The sequence below is a fragment of the Bombina bombina genome, chromosome 3 (genome assembly GCF_027579735.1).
Source record: "Bombina bombina isolate aBomBom1 chromosome 3, aBomBom1.pri, whole genome shotgun sequence".
Classification (NCBI taxonomy): domain Eukaryota; kingdom Metazoa; phylum Chordata; class Amphibia; order Anura; family Bombinatoridae; genus Bombina; species Bombina bombina.
The window spans coordinates 863,390,860-863,407,428 of record NC_069501.1 but is presented as its reverse complement, the minus strand read 5'-3'; the positions used below and the strand labels follow the sequence as shown (position 1 = coordinate 863,407,428).

At 38.4% G+C, this 16,569-nt stretch overlaps 1 protein-coding gene across 1 annotated transcript in view; it reads right to left on the bottom strand.

Annotated features, from left to right (window-relative positions):
- Positions 1-16,569, bottom strand: part of DZIP1 (DAZ interacting zinc finger protein 1) — a 281,110-nt gene that overhangs the window by 216,159 nt on the left and 48,382 nt on the right. The window contains exons 5-7 of the mRNA XM_053707838.1: positions 13,629-13,790; positions 3,385-3,528; positions 3,136-3,198 (exon numbers count right to left, since the gene is read on the bottom strand). Of these exons, the coding sequence (XP_053563813.1) occupies positions 3,136-3,198; positions 3,385-3,528; positions 13,629-13,790 (369 nt within the window). The remainder of the gene's footprint in view (positions 1-3,135; positions 3,199-3,384; positions 3,529-13,628; positions 13,791-16,569) is intronic.

Here is a 16,569-nt window from a genome sequence, read left to right as displayed (position 1 = left end):
AATAAATTAACTCTTATTAAATAAATTATTTCTATTTAAAGCTAAATACTTACCGGTAAAATAAATCCTAATATAGCTACAATATAAATTAAAATTATATTATAGCTATTTTAGGATTAATATTTATTTTACAGGTAACTTTGTATTTATTTTAACCAGGTACAATAGCTATTAAATAGTTAAGAACTATTTAATAGCTAAAATAGTTAAAATAATTACACATTTATCTGTAAAATAAATCCTAACCTAAGTTACAATTAAACCTAACACTACACTATCAATAAATAAATTAAATACAATTCCTACAAATAAATACAATTAAATAAACTAACTAAAGTACAAAAAATAAAAAAGAACTAAGTTACAAAAAATAAAAAAATATTTACAAACATTAGAAATATATTACAACAATTTTAAACTAATTACACCTACTCTAAGCCCCCTAATAAAATAACAAAGCCCCCCCAAAATAAAAAAAATGCCCTACCCTATTCTAAATTACTAAAGTTCAAAGCTCTTTTACCTTACCAGCCCTGAACAGGGCCCTTTGCGGGGCATGCCCCTAGAAGTTCAGCTCTTTTGCCTGTAAAAAAAAACATACAATAACCCCCCCCAACATTACAACCCACCACCCACATACCCCTAATCTAACCCAAACCCCCCTTAAATAAACCTAACACTAAGCCCCTGAAGATCTCCCTACCTTGAGTCGTCTTTTCACCCAGCCGAGCCAAATTCTTCATCCAAGCGGAGCAAGAAGAGGTCCTCCATCCGGTAGAAGTCTTCATCCAAGCGGGGCAGAAGAGGTCTTCCATCCGATTGAAGTCTTCATCCAAGAGGCATCTTCTATCGTCATCCATCCGGAGCGGAGCGGCAGCATCCTGAAGACCTCCGACGCGGAACATCCATCCTGGCCGACGACTGAACGACGAATGATGGTTCCTTTAAATGACGTCATCCAAGATGGCGTCCCTCGAATTCCGATTGGCTGATAGGATTCTATCAGCCAATCGGAATTAAGGTAGGAATATTCTGATTGGCTGATGGAATCAGATTGAGCTCGCATTCTATTGGATGTTCCGATCAGAATTCGAGGGACAGCATCTTGGATGACGTCATTTAAAGGAACCGTCATTCGTCGTTCAGTCGTCGGCCAGGATAGATGTTCCGCGTCGGAGGTCTTCAGGATGCTGCCGCTCCGGTTGGATGAAGAATTTTGCTCGGCTGGGTGAAGACGACTCAAGGTAGGGAGATCTTCAGGGGCTTAGTGTTAGGTTTATTTAAGGGGGGTTTGGGTTAGATTAGGGGTATGTGGGTGGTGGGTTGTAATGTTGGGGGGGGGGGGTATTGTATGTTTTTTTTACAGGCAAAAGAGCTGAACTTCTTGGGGCATGCCCCGCAAAGGGCCCTGTTCAGGGCTGGTAAGGTAAAAGAGCTTTGAACTTTAGTAATTTAGAATAGGGTAGGGCATTTTTTTATTTTGGGGGGCTTTGTTATTTTATTAGGGGGCTTAGAGTAGGTGTAATTAGTTTAAAATTGTTGTAATATATTTCTAATGTTTGTAAATATTTTTTTATTTTTTGTAACTTAGTTCTTTTTTATTTTTTGTACTTTAGTTAGTTTATTTCATTGTATTTATTTGTAGGAATTGTATTTAATTTATTTATTGATAGTGTAGTGTTAGGTTTAATTGTAACTTAGGTTAGGATTTATTTTACAGGTAAATTTGTAATTATTTTAACTATTTTAGCTATTAAATAGTTCTTAACTATTTAATAGCTATTGTACCTGGTTAAAATAAATACAGTTACCTGTAAAATAAATATTAATCCTAAAATAGCTATAATATAATTATAATTTATATTGTAGCTATATTAGGGTTTATTTTACAGGTAAGTATTTAGCTTTAAATAGGAATAATTTATTTAATAAGAGTTAATTAATTTTGTTAGATTTAAAGTATATTTAACTTAGGGGGGTGTTAGTGTTAGACTTAGCTTTAGGGGTTAATACATTTATTAGAATAGCGGTGAGCTCCGGTCGGCAGATTAGGGGTTAATAATTGAAGTTAGGTGTCAGCGATGTTAGGGAGGGCAGATTAGGGGTTAATACTATTTATTATAGGGTTAGTGAGGCGGATTAGGGGTTAATAACTTTATTATAATAGCGGTGCGGTGCGGTCGGCAGATTAGGGGTTAATAAGTGTAGGCAGGTGGAGGCGACGTTGTGGGGGGCAGATTAGGGGTTAATAAATATAATATAGGCGTCGGCGGTGTTAGGGGCAGCAGATTAGGGGTACATAGCTATAATGTAGGTGGCGGCGCTTTGCGGTCGGCAGATTAGGGGTTAATTATTGTAGGTAGCTGGCGGCAACGTTGTGGGGGGCAGGTTAGGGGTTAATAAATATAATACAGGGGTCGGCGGTGTTAGGGGCAGCAAATTAGGGGTACATAAGTATAACGTAGGTGGCGGTCGGCAGATTAGGGGTTAAAAAAATTGAATAGAGTGTCGGCGATGTGGGGGGACCTCGGTTTAGGGGTACATAGGTAGTTTATGGGTGTTAGTGTACTTTAGAGCACAGTAGTTAAGAGCTTTATGAACCGGCGTTAGCCCAGAAAGCTCTTAACTACTGACTTTTTTCTGCAGCTGGAGTTTTGTCGTTAGATTTCTAACGCTCACTTCAGACACAACTCTAAATACCGGAGTTAGAAAGATCCCATTGAAAAGATAGGATACGCAAATGACGTAAGGGGATCTGCGGTATGGAAAAGTCACGGCTGAAAAGTGAGCGTTAGACCCTTTTTTGACTGACTCCAAATACCGGAGGTAGCCTAAAACCAGCGTTAGGAGCCTCTAACGCTGGTTTTCACGGCTACCGCCAAACTCCAAATCTAGGCCTAAGTGTGTTGCACTTTCACAAGAAAAAACCCAGCTCCAAAAAGAGCCAAACGCCAGTAAGCGGCCACCTTCATCCACATCCGAAGCCTCCAAATGCACACGCCTAGTAATTGGTTCTACACAATGTTTTGCTTCTAACGATAAAAATATATAAAGATTAAGATTGTTGTAAAGTTAATTACTTTAAATAAAAAATAATAATAATAATAATAATAAGTTCCATTTTTAAAACTGCACCTGATTCTTTTCAGTTTTGTGTTCTTGACGAAGCAGTTGTATCATATTCTCCCATTTTTTTTCCTTGATGAAAGAAAAAAATATTTACAGTGAAAATAATATCCAAAAGGCAAAATAATTTCACATTACACAAAAATAAGATGTTCAAGTTATTAAACATATTCTTGCACTGAAAATCCAACAAAAATGCAGATAGTTTTGTTTACTTTAAACCAATTACCATTAAAAAATAATTATAAAATATTTTACCTTAATCTCCAATATTTCTTCCACATTAGGAATGCTGTGATGGCACTTAGTGTTAGCTGCTTTCTGATTGTGTTTGGAACATTCTTGCAGAGTATCTAAGCTTGATTTCAGTTTAGAGTTATCTTTTTTAAGCTTTTGCAGCTCCTAGAGGATGTTAAAGAAAAATGAAAACATTAATGTAAATGAAATGATACTTACTTTAATTCTTGTATCTCTATTCAGCTCTGAGACACAGGCAGATTTTACAGAAACATCAAGTTAAAACTAGTCTGAACTCACTCTGATGATCAAGGAAAGAATGCCTCGATTACGGTTTTATTTTCATTTAACTACTTTATGTTGCTAAAAAAACAAAACAAAAACAAACAAAAGGATACCTGATCTTTCCTCAAAAATGTTAAATTTGTGAACTTGGAGGTATGTCCCTAACACATTTAGATACTATCTTTACACACATATACAGAGCATTCAGAAAGGATTTTGTATCCTTCATTTTTCCCCACATTTTTTTTATGTTGCAGTCTTTTCCTAATATGGTTTATTTTTGTTAATTTATTTTTTTACTTCAATCTACACTCCATACCCTATAAAGAAAAAGCACAAAAAAACCCAAAGATTTTTTTTTATAATTTTGCAAATTTATTAAAAAGAAAAACTGAAATATTACATTGACATAAGTATTCAGACCCTTAAAAGGGAAAGTATACTATAAAAAAGTTTTTCCCTTAATGTGTTTCCATAACTTTTTTTTACCAGATGCAGAGTATAAAACGTATGAGATTTGCTTTTTTAAGGCTTATTTGTGTATATGAATTGGCTGATTTTGTGTTTTGAAGCCACAACCTAATAAAATGGGTTGAGCTTGTAGATATAATCAGATCTCATTGGTTTATCACATTGTGTACATATACCTGCTTCTTTTTCTTATATCTGTCCATAAACCAAACACCAATACTTGTAGAGAACAATGGAAAATTAACATTTTATTACCTTATCTCTTCTATAACCCACTGGGAGTTTAATTTCTTCTACTGGATGTGTTAACACAGCTTCGCCTTGAGGCCAAAAACATTCAGGATGGGTGGGGATACCACAGGCTAAATAAACTATTTCAAATGCCAATATAAGGGTAATGGAAATACTTGTAAACAAATTAATACACTCCAGCAGGTAAAGTGGATCATTGGGAACAAATTAAAGGGGAGAAAATTTGAGTAAACTGTCTCTTTAACTCAATACTTAGTTGAAGCACCTTTAGCAGCGATTACAGCCTCAAGTCTTTATGGGTATAATGCAACAAGCCTTGCACACCTGGATTTGGGGATTTTCTGCCATTCTTCTCTGCAGATACTTGCAAGCTCAGTCAAGTTGGATGGGGACCTTAGGTGGACAGCAATTATTAGGTCTATCCAGAGATGTTCAATTAGGTTCAAGTCCGGCTCTGGCTGGGCTGCTCAAGGAAATTTCCTGGTGAAAGGTGAACCTTCAGCCGTCTGAGGTCCTGTGCACTCTGGCTGGGCTGCTTAAGGAAATCTCTGTATTTTGTTACTTTCAGCTTTCCCTCAACCTTAACCAGTCCCAGCCATATATAGCACAGCATGATGCTACCACCACCATGCTTCACCGTTGAGATGGTATTGTGCAGGTGATGAGCAGTGCCCGTTTCCCTCCAGACATAATGCTTAGAATTGAGGCCAAACAGTTTAATCTTCATTTCATCAGACCAGAAAATCTTGTTTCTCACAGTCTGAGTCCCCTTAAAGTGCTTTTTTGCAAATTTCTAGTGGGCTTTCAAGTGTCTTGCACTGAAGAGAGGCTTCCATCTGGCCACTCAGCCATAAAGCCCAGATTGGTGGAGTGTTGGTTGTCCTTCTGCAAGTCTCTCCCATAGCCACACATGATTTCTGGAGCTCAGCCAAAGGGTTCTTAAGTCACCTCTCTTACTAAGGCCCTTCTCTCCCAGCACTAGGAAGAGTCCAGGTTGTTTCAAACTTCTTCCGTGTAAGAATTATGGAGGCCACTGTGCTCTTGGTAACCTATAATGCAGTCACATTTTTTTGCGCCTTCCCCAGAGTTGTGCCTTGACACAATCCTGTCTCTCAGTTCTGCAGGCAGTTCATTTGACCTCATGGCTTGATTTTTGCTCTGATATGCATTTTCAGCTGTGAGACCTTACATAGACAGGGGTGTGCCTTTCTAAATCGTGTCCAATCAATTGGACCCTTATCCAGTCCAACAACACGACCTTCTGATTGGTCAGCCGAGTATTCTTAAGGGTAGATCTCACGACTACCGGGTTCGCCTTTTGAGAAAGCTGAGGCGAAATGCGCATTAAGGTGACATTACTCTGTGCTTAACGTTATATTTAGTATATGTGTGAAAGATGTTCCACATATATTTATTTGATATGATTTAAAGGGACACTGAACCCACATTTTTTCTTTTGTGATTCAGATAGAGCATGACATTTTAAGCAACTTTCTAATTTATTCCTATTATCAAATTTTCTTCATTCTCTTGGCATCTTTATTTGAAATGCAAGAATGTAAGTTTAGATGCCGGCCCATGTTTGGTGAACAACCTGGTTTGTCCTTGCTGATTGGTGGATACATTCATCGACCAATAAAAAAGTGCTGTCCAGAGTTCTGAACCCAAAAAAATAGCTCAGATGCCTTTTTCAAATAAAGATAGCAAGAAAACGAAGAAATATAGATAATAGGAGTAAATTTGAAAGTTGCTTAAAAGTGCATGCTCTATCTGAATCACAAAAGAAAAAAATTGGGTTCAGTGTCCCTTTAACTAAGCTTTGCTGTACTGGGGACTGGTATTACAATATTACCTAATTGCTACCATATTGGGAATCATATCCATTTTACCTTATTGTATACTATTACACTTATCCTGATATTTGCTATAGGCTAGTAACTATAAATGTTCCACAGTGACTTAGTATTTCTCAATACATGTAATATAATATGTTCTCTTTAGTATATGTGTGTAAATTGTTCCACATGTATTTAGCTTATATGATCTAGCTCAGTTATACAGGTGCATATTAGGATATTGCTAACATATTGAGAATCATATCCCTTTTATTTTATTGTATACTAATACACTAATTCCAATAAATTCTATATGCTAGTGGCAATTGTGCCAATGGTGTGAAACAATTCCCACAGTAATTTAGCGTGATACAATCAGCTAAGGTAATTCAGCATTTAGATAATATGATACCATTTGATTTGACTGGGACAGTGTCCCTATTTTCATATCAACTCCTCATATAGATACAATTGTTACCCAGTCCCTAATTCATAAATATACTAGTGTGCCCCTCACTGGTTAGACCAGTACTCTGTGTATATTTAACATTAAGCATTTTTATGTATTTTTGTATATTTCCCCATGTTTGAAGGATAATGTCCCCCTTCTTTTTTATATTATTCTTACTATTAAAAGTTAAATGTTAATGTTCTGTGTGTCGTTTTTCTTTCCCTTGATCAGTAACTTAAGCGAGTGTTCTTTATGGTGCATCTTTTCATTATACATTTGCTTGCACATCGTTACACTGAGCCCCCTCCCCATTTTCTTCTTTGGGGATTATATTTGGTAAATGTAATATTGTTTCATGCATAATTTCTATTTACCTTACGCAGTCCAGCCTTGGCCTCCAGTGAGCACCTCCTGTGTTAAGCCTACGTTTGCACTCCTGTTCCTGGCCCTATCAGAGCTTGGACCAGAATATCGTCCAGATAAGGGGCCACTGCAATACCTCTGGCTCTCGCCACTGCGAGCAGCGCTCCCAGAATCTTCATAAAGACTCTTGGGGCAGTCGCAAGATCAAACGGTAGGGCCATAAACTGGAAGTGTTGGTCCAGAAATACGAATCTTAGGAACTTGCAGTGGTCCTTGTGGATTGGCACGTGAAGGTAAGCATCCTTCAAATCTATTGTCATAAATTGCCCCTCTTGAACTAGGGGCAGAATTGATCTGATAGTCTCCATCTTGAACGATTGGACAGATAGCAACTTGTTTAGGCACTTTAGGTCCTGAATTGGGCAAAACGTGCCCTCCTTCTTGGGGACCACAAAAACCTTTAAATAATACCCCAGACCTCTTTCTGCTAGAGGGACTGGGGCGATAACTCAGAGAGAGGAGAGATCCCTCACACATTCTAGGAAGGCGTCTCTTCTCTGGTCTTGAAGATAGGTTTGACAGGAGGAATCTGCCTCTGGGCGGATGAGTCTTGATTCCTATCCTGTAGTCCAGGGCTATGACCTCCAGAACGTCTCTTATCCAGGCCTCCGCAAAAAAAGATAGTCTGCCCCCTAGGCGATCCCGAAACAGATCGGGGGGCGCCCCTTCATGCTGATTTTGTCTCGGCGGGCTTCTTATTCTGCTTGATCTTGTTCCAAGAGTGAGCTGGTTTCCAAGATCCCTTGGACTGTTCGGTCTTCGCGGCAGGCTGTTGGCGTTGAGACTTATCCGAACGAAAAGGGAAGAAAAGTAGACCCCTTAGATTAATTCTTTTTATCCTGCGGTAGGAAGGCACCCTTGCCCTCCGTGATCGTGGATACGATAAAGTCCAGACCGGGACCAAAGAGAACCTTCCCCTGAAACTGGAGGGAAAGTAATCTAGACTTGGAAGTCATGTCCGCAGACTATGACTTTAACCACAGAGCCCTATGGGCTAGAACAGTAAAACCTGATGTTTTGGCATCAGGTAAATAATCTGCATATTTGCATGGCAGATTAACGAATGAGCTACCCTTAAAACCTTAATTCGTTCCTGTATCTCCTCGAGGGGAGTCTCTACCTTGACCATAGCTGACAGAGCGTCACACCAAAAGATAGCAGCTCCAGCCACCACAGCGACTGCCGCTGCTGGTTGAAAAACAAACCCTGTGAGTTGGAACATCTTCCTCAACATGGACTCAATTTTTTTATCCATATGCTCCTTAAACGAAGAACTATCTTCGAGCGGAATAGTCGTTCACTTAGCGAGCGTGGAAATAGCACCATCCACCTAAGGAATGGCCCCCCACAGCTTGAGCTGAGCGTCCGGAACAGGGAACAGCATTTTAAAAGAAGTTGAAGGGGAAAAGGACGAACTGAGTTTCTCCCATTCATTCTTAAAAATATTAGCCATTTTGATGGGAACCGGGAAGGTCTGTGGCACCACCCTGTCCTCGTAAACCCTATCTAGCTTAGGAATCGAAGGTTCCTTCAGTAGTTTCGGTTCCTGAACCTCTATTCCAGCAAGCACTTCTTTTAGCAGGAAGCGCAAATGCTACATCTTAAATTTAAAATCTGGCTCCTCTGCAGACGGAGGCCTAGATGTCACCAATTCCGTCCCAGAAAGAGCGTCCTCCGAGGATCCGGAGTCGCCCTCCTCAGCGGATAATCTATCAGAGTCATTTAGCAGAGTAGATGACCCCTTGGACGGGTAGCTATATCTCGGCTTTCTCTTGCACTGAGCGGGTGTGGTAAAGCATTGAAAGCCACAGAAAACGCAGTTTGTAACTGATCAGCGAAATCTGGCGGCCAAAGGGCACCTCCCGCAGGAGCATTAGTAGCACCCTGGGGAGCTTCATGTGCAATCGGAGATGAGTGTAGGGAACGCACACCGCGGGACGGAGAACCCTCAGAGGTGGACGTCTCAGTTGTACTGAATAACTTATTCTTTTTAGATATTGCAATCTTATCAAAGCATGTGGAACAGAGTTGAGCAAGCGGATCAACCGGGACCTCCTCATAATAGACACAGTTGTTAGGTTTAATTAAAGAGGGAGTACCCTCTAACATATCAGAGTCCTCCATAGCTTAAGCCTTTAATACGGACTAGATAAGATTAAATGGCACCTTTATATCCCTATGACCGAGGCACTCACCACCTCCTATGACCAGGACACAGAGAAACCGCTTCATCTCCTATACCGTCCTGTCACATGGAGTGCCATGAAGGACTGCCCCTTCATCAGAGAGAAGTGCGCCAAAAAGGCCCACGTAGATCTCTCAATTTGAAACTGACTGTTCACACACTGACAGAGCCCCATCTTGCACATACATACAATAAACAATATTATGCACAAATCCCCCCCTGTTTAATAACCTCCCTTCCGGGGGTATTAACCCTTGATTCTATACAGATAAAAGGAGACACACTGTGAACCTGTCTTCTTACGTTATCATAAGTGTATAAATGAAACGATCTTACCAGAATCTACGCCGTGGAACAGGAACACGACCTTTCAATTCTGACAGGTTGGTAGCATTTCTGGACACATACATACATAAACTCTCTGGTCTTTACAACACAACTTTTAGTGTGAAAAGGGACGTTTCGGGGGCAAAGTATCCCCTTCCTCAGACACAGTGTATACAAATGCAAAGCAATATATAGCTACAAACAAGCTAAATCCCACCCCCAATTAGGGCCACAAAAACTGCCAAATGGTTGTCATGGTAACACCTAATCACACACCTAAGTACATAGGACTAGTAGCCAGATAGTGTATACTGTCTAGAAGCTCATGCATGGATCGTTAAACTCAATTCAATTCAATAGTGGAGGCACCAGAGTTATAAGAAGCAATGCCAGTCAATGATAGTATTCAGTCCATTGGGCTATAGAGTGTTCAAGCGGTGAATCCACCTTGCTTCTATCTGTAGGAGTACCTTGTTCCTATCACCCCCACATTTCAAGGGGGGTGTGGTCTATCAAAACAAAGCGGAGATCGTTGACTGTGTGGCCAGCCTCCAGAAAGTGCCTCGCCCCTGGCTGATCACTCTTCTTATTTTTGATGGCATTTCTAATAGATGATCTGTGGCTGGCAAACCAAATTCTAGCATCATCTGAGAACTTGCCAACGTAAAATCTCCCGCAGCTGCAATTCAACAAGTAGACTACATGAGTAGTGGTGCAGGTGATGAAATGTCGAATAGTTTACCTCTTGTTTGAGTGAGGGTGGTCGAAAGTGGTTCCAGGTACCATAACACTACAGGTCCTGCACCCTGCACACCGAAAGGAACCATGTTTCTTATTTTGTTGAAGCCAATTTCCCTTTTTTATAACAATGAGTAGGGTCTGTGATCATCAGAGAGTCTCCTTCAAATTAGTGTTCCCTTTAAAACCCACCCTAGGGTGTCCCCACTAATTGAAAGGGAGAGTTGGATCACTTTTAATGATGTACCAATGTTGGTCAAGACTTTTTTCCAGTGTGCTCATGACTGGACTTTATACAGTAGTGAAGGTCAATCGGTGTGCAATGTCTTTATCAATATCAGGATCAGTTGCTCTAAGGTCCTCGATCATTCTTTAGCTTTGGTCAATTAACCTCAGGTTGTATCCCCTCTGTTCAAACTTACTAGCCATTTCTGCTAGTTGTGGTTCATTACTATTTCTTGCCACAGATCATCTGTGCCTTAGGAATGGTCTTCAACAATGATGTTGGATGATTACTCATCGCATGCAAGAGCAAGTTCTTATCTGTAGGCTTACAGTAGAGTGATGTGCCCAATCAGTTATGCTCTCTTAAATATATTTAGGTCCAGGAATTCAATCGCTCTCTCATCATACGATATTTTGAACTTGTCCATAGCATTGAGTTCTTCAAACCAGTTTGAGTTCCTCAGCAGAGCCCCTCCATATTATAAGGAGGTCTTCGATGTAGCGACGATAAAAAAATCACAGCGGTCTCGTATTTCTCACACACACACACACATATTATATATATATACACATACACTATATATATATATATATATATATATATATATATATATATATATATATATATATATATATATATATATATATATATATACACACATACACACACACAGTGTATATATAGATAGAAAAAAAACGTAGAGAGCCTATTGAGCGCATAAGATATACTGCGCAGTGATCTATTCATAAACATACGCACCTTAACAAAACAAAACACTACCTAAATGTTGCTCAGATAGTATAGACAAAATAGGTGTGTCTAACCCCACTGATCTAGAATAGATACTTCAATCAAAGAGGTAGTCCATAGAACTATAAGTCTACTAAAGTCTATAGGACCAGTTCCACAGTGTGCCTCTGCAGATATATATATATATATATATATATATATATATATATATATATATATATATATATATATATACACACATACATACAGTGGATATAAAAAGAAGAGTGGGCAAATCTTGCCAAGTCAAGATGTGCCATGCTGAAAAACTCATGCCCAAAAAGACTGAGTGCTGTAATAAAATCAAAAGGTGCTTCAATAAAGTATTAGTTTAAGGGTGTTCACACTTATGCAACCATATTATTTTAGTTTTTTTTAGTTTTATTTCCCTTTACCTAAAAGATTTCACTTTGTTTTTCAATTGAGTTGTACAGTTTATAGGTCATATTAAAGGTGGAAAAAAGTTCTGATTTATCTTTGTCTCATTTTTTTTACATCACAGAAACCCGACATTTTAACAGGGGTGTGTAGACTTTTTATATCCACTGTATATACAAACCACATATACACACATACATACACACACACACTTACACACATAACCTGTTTACAGTATTATACCATCTTTCTGATGGTACTATATGTACAAAAGTATTACAAATTATATAAAACTACCTTTAGCTTAGATGTATAAGCTGTATTACGACATGTAAATATTGACTAGATGGCATAAGATATTGTTGTTTACACATGGTCCAATCCACTCTCCAAACTGTCACATTTTACAAATGCAAATATTCCAAAATTCAATCCTTTTCCAGTCCAGTTTGGTCCAAGCAGTTTGGATAAAGGTTTTATATATCAGGGCTCAAAATTTCCATTCACCCATGGCGAGTAGAAATTACACTTGAGCGAGTAGTGAAAGATAGTGAGTGAATGCTGTGTCAACAGCAGGAGCGTGGCTTATGTGAGGTAAGTAGGGCCCTGGTGTGGCTGATTTGAGGTCTGGGAAAAATACAAAATGAGGAAATAAGGTACATGTGTAAATAATTGGTACTGATGGCCAATCTGCCTTCTCTGAGTTGCATTTCTGAATTTAAGTGGGAGAGTTTTGAAGCTGTATACCTAAAAAAGGTAGTGCCCAAAACGTTGACTGCTGTCTACCAGTGGACCGCCTTGCCCATTAAAGTGATGGTAAATTCACCTCGATTACTTTAGATATATTGAAAGCTCTTGTCATTATAAGCATATGGATGTGCTTATTTTGTTCAAATTGAATACAACTTCTAAAAACGTTTTGTGAGACTCCATTACCTTCTTCAATGCAGCCTCTCTCTTACAGATTTTCTTATTGTGGTATTTGACCAGCAGCTCTTTCAGCTAATAGAAGCCTCACTATGCGCCCTATGCAATTTAGCCTGGAAGTGCAGCTGTGCTCACGCAACTGAAACAGTGAGGCTACTTATTGTTTCAGTTGCGCAAATAGCATAGCGAGTTGTGCGTGCACAGTTGCCCTTCCAGGCTGAGTTACAAGCAGAGTTATTTCTCCCTCTCACTATCTCACACACACACACACACAAACTCTCTTACACACAATTGATTTGCAGTTGCTATGGAGGTGGCACATTTATTACTGTAGCACCCCTATTTCTTAAAGGCACTAACAGCCATACCTTTACAATGCAGTTTTTTTTTTTTTTACATATCCTATGCTACAGCAGGACAAGGAGAATGATAAATAAGAAAAGTAGGAATAAGTAAATATGATGCCCTCTGCCATCTCCACTGTGTAGCCATTGATAGGGTACAAGCTATGGTTGCTAAAATAAAAAATAAATAAAACTAAGACATTATTAAAGTGTAGAACCCACCTCTACTATAGACAAACTTAACCATCAGCATTTTCAGGCAGGGCATATTTTATACTGACCAGATTAGGGGATTCATTCTGCATGTAACATTATAGACACTTTGCTCTGTGTTATTTATCACCCTATCATTTGGGAATATTGACCTGAGAAGTGCAGTGTTACAGCCTCTACAATGACTTTATTTGTTATTTGAAAATTGTTGTGTGGGGCAGTATTAGAAAATGTAGTAGTACATAACACGAGAAAATCATAATTTAAAATTGTTCCAGACGCATATAAATTGTTGCATATGCATCTATTTCCTATATGCTTGCAAAAGAGATAGGTTAAACACCTGACCTAAGACACAATTCTACATGGTTTGATTTCTATATACACTTTATTGGATAACAACAAAACAAAAGACACTTACTTCTTCTAAGGATTCATTCTTTTTAGTGACTTCTTGAAACTCTTGCCTAAACATGTTCTTTACTTTTGTCATTTCCTCTGAAAGTTTCATTTGTTCATCTTCTTTCCACATATCAAATTTTTTATTTAACTCCTGTTCGACTAATTTCCCGTGTTCCATTTCCTGGAATTTAAAATTATTCACAACTAACTTATTTGGAAATAAAATGTCTATTATTTGCACTTGAAGATAAACCATTTTGTAATTTTCAGAATCCTGAATTAACAACTCATATTCTCTCTTAAAGGGTAAAAACCTAATAAAGTCTTTGACTTACAAATGACCACAATACCTACCCATCATGCTTCAGTTCTACATTATAGCAGAGCTGATCATAAAAGAAAAATATGACAGAAGCTCTAAACACAAAGGAACCCTTCAAAATAAACAACTGGTGGTTTATGAGACACTTCTGTGTTTTCTCTCTTCTGTCCTGAAGTATAAAAGAATAGACCATTTATCCACTAAGACAATATATATCCTCTATTCTCGTTAAAGGGATAGTAAAGTCCAAAGTATACTTTCATGATTTAGATAGGGCATGTCATTTTAAACAACTTTCTAATTTAATTGTATCATCAAATTTGCTTTGTTCTCTTGGTATTCTTAGTTGAAAGCTAAACCTAGGTAGGCTCATATGCTAATTTCTAAGCACTTGAAGGCCATCTCTTATATGAATGCATTTGACAGTTTTTGATAGCTAGAGGAAGTTAGTTCATATGTTTCATATAAATAACACTGTGCTTATGCACGTGGAGTTATTTAAGAGTCAGCACTGATTGCCTGAAATGCAGGTCTGTCAAAAGATCCGAGATAAGGAAGTCTGCAGAAGCTTAGATACAAGGTAATTACAGAGGTAAAAAGTATATTTCTATAACAGTGTTGATTATGCAAAACTGGGGAATGATAAAGGGATTAGCTATATTTTTAAACAATAAAATTTTTGGTGTTTACTATCCCTTTAATAGTTTACAATTCATGGGGAAAAGGTACTAAACCACTCAAAATTAATTGTTGGGTGCATGTAGGTCCAATACGTTTTTTCACCAGTTAATCTTGTGGTGCTGTCACATCTATTTTGTGGACTGTATTGTTTGGAGGAACTAGATACTCCATTGTGACTTGCACGGTATAAAACTTTAGCTTGGATGCTGGACTCTACCTGTGTTTTTTGCTCAGCCTTGTATATGGCCACTCTCCATACAAACCACTTTGAATAACTTTTTTTACTGTGGTGTGCTGATATCAGTCCTGCTCTTTGATATAAAGGGATGTATAAGCAGGTTGCTAGATTGTAAGAATAGGCAAGAATCCAGGTTTGTGCTTATATCCTCCTCTAACCTCTAACCACACCATGTTTTGGGCAACCTATAAGTCTATAATTTGGGAAGTTATAATGAATATTACTTCTAAAGCTGGGAAACCTGGGGGGGTGAAAATAGACTAAACATAAAACTAGAGTAGGGAGATAATTATAATAACACCTCTCACTGTATTCAATGATGGCCAGGAAAATGAACAACTATACCTGCTCTTTCTATACAGGTGCCTCAGGTAGAGTTTCCCTTCACATTTAAAGGGATACTAAACCCAATTTTTTTATTTCATGATTCAGATAGAGCATGCAATTGTAAGCAACTACTCCTATCATCAATTTTTCAGCTTCTCTTGGTATCTTTATTTAGCCACTAATCGGAAAGCGATACCCCTGAACTTAAAATGGGCCGGCTCCTAATGTTAGATTCCTGCTTTTCAAATATGCTGAACATGTACTCAATGTTGTATTTTGCTCTTTCTTCTTGGCTGCAACCTCAATAAAAATATATATATATATATAAAAAAAAAATGATAATAGGAGTAAATAAGAAAGTTGCTCAAAATTGCCTGCTCTATCTGAAAAATGAAAAAAAAAATTGTGTTTAGTATCTATTTAAGTACCTGGTGAGGAAAAAACAAAATGTATGCTTACCTGATACATTTATTTATTTCCAGATATGGTGAGTCCACGGCTTGAGTAATTACTGTTGGGAATATCACTCCTGGCCACCAGGAGGAGACAAAGAGCACCACAGTTAAACTGCCAAGTATCACTCCTTGCCAACAACCACCAGCCATTCGACCAAAGGGAAATGGAGAAAAAGGAGTAACACAAGGTGTAGAGGTGCCTGAGGTTATAGTCAAAAGAACAACTGTCTTAAAATAAAGGGTGGGGCTGTGGACTCACCATATCCGGAAATAAATTTATCAGGGAAGCATACATTTTTCTTTCCTAAGATATGGTGAGTCCAGGGCTTGAGTAATTACTGTTAGAAACCAATACCCAAGCTAGAGGACACAGATAAATAGGGAGGAACAAGACAGGCCGTCCTAAACAGAAGGCACCACCGCTTGAAGAACCTTTCTCAAGTATCAAATTTGGAAAAAGTATGTAGAGAAGACCAAGTTGCAGCCTTGCAAATTTGTTCCACAGAAGCTTCATTTTTGAAAGCCCAAGAAGAGGAAAATGCTCTTTTGGAATAAGCCGTAATTCTCTCAGGAGGCTGCTGTCCAGCAGTCTCATAAGCCAAACGAATTATACTTTGTAACCAAAAAGAGTAGTAGCAGTAGCTTTCTGACCTTTACGTTTCCCAGAGAAACAGACAAAGTGGGAAGAGGACTTGCGAAAATCCTTAATCGCCTGTAAGTAGAATTTAAGAGCACGTACAACATCCAAATTGTGTAACAAACATTCTTTGGAAGAAGAAGGATTAGGACACAGAGAGGGCAAAACAATTTCCTGATTGATATTTCTATTAGAAACAACCTTAGGAAGGAAACCTAACTTAGTACGAAGAATCGCCTTATCGGCATGAAAAATAAGGTAAGGGGAGATCACACAGCAGAGCTGAGAGTTCTGAGACTC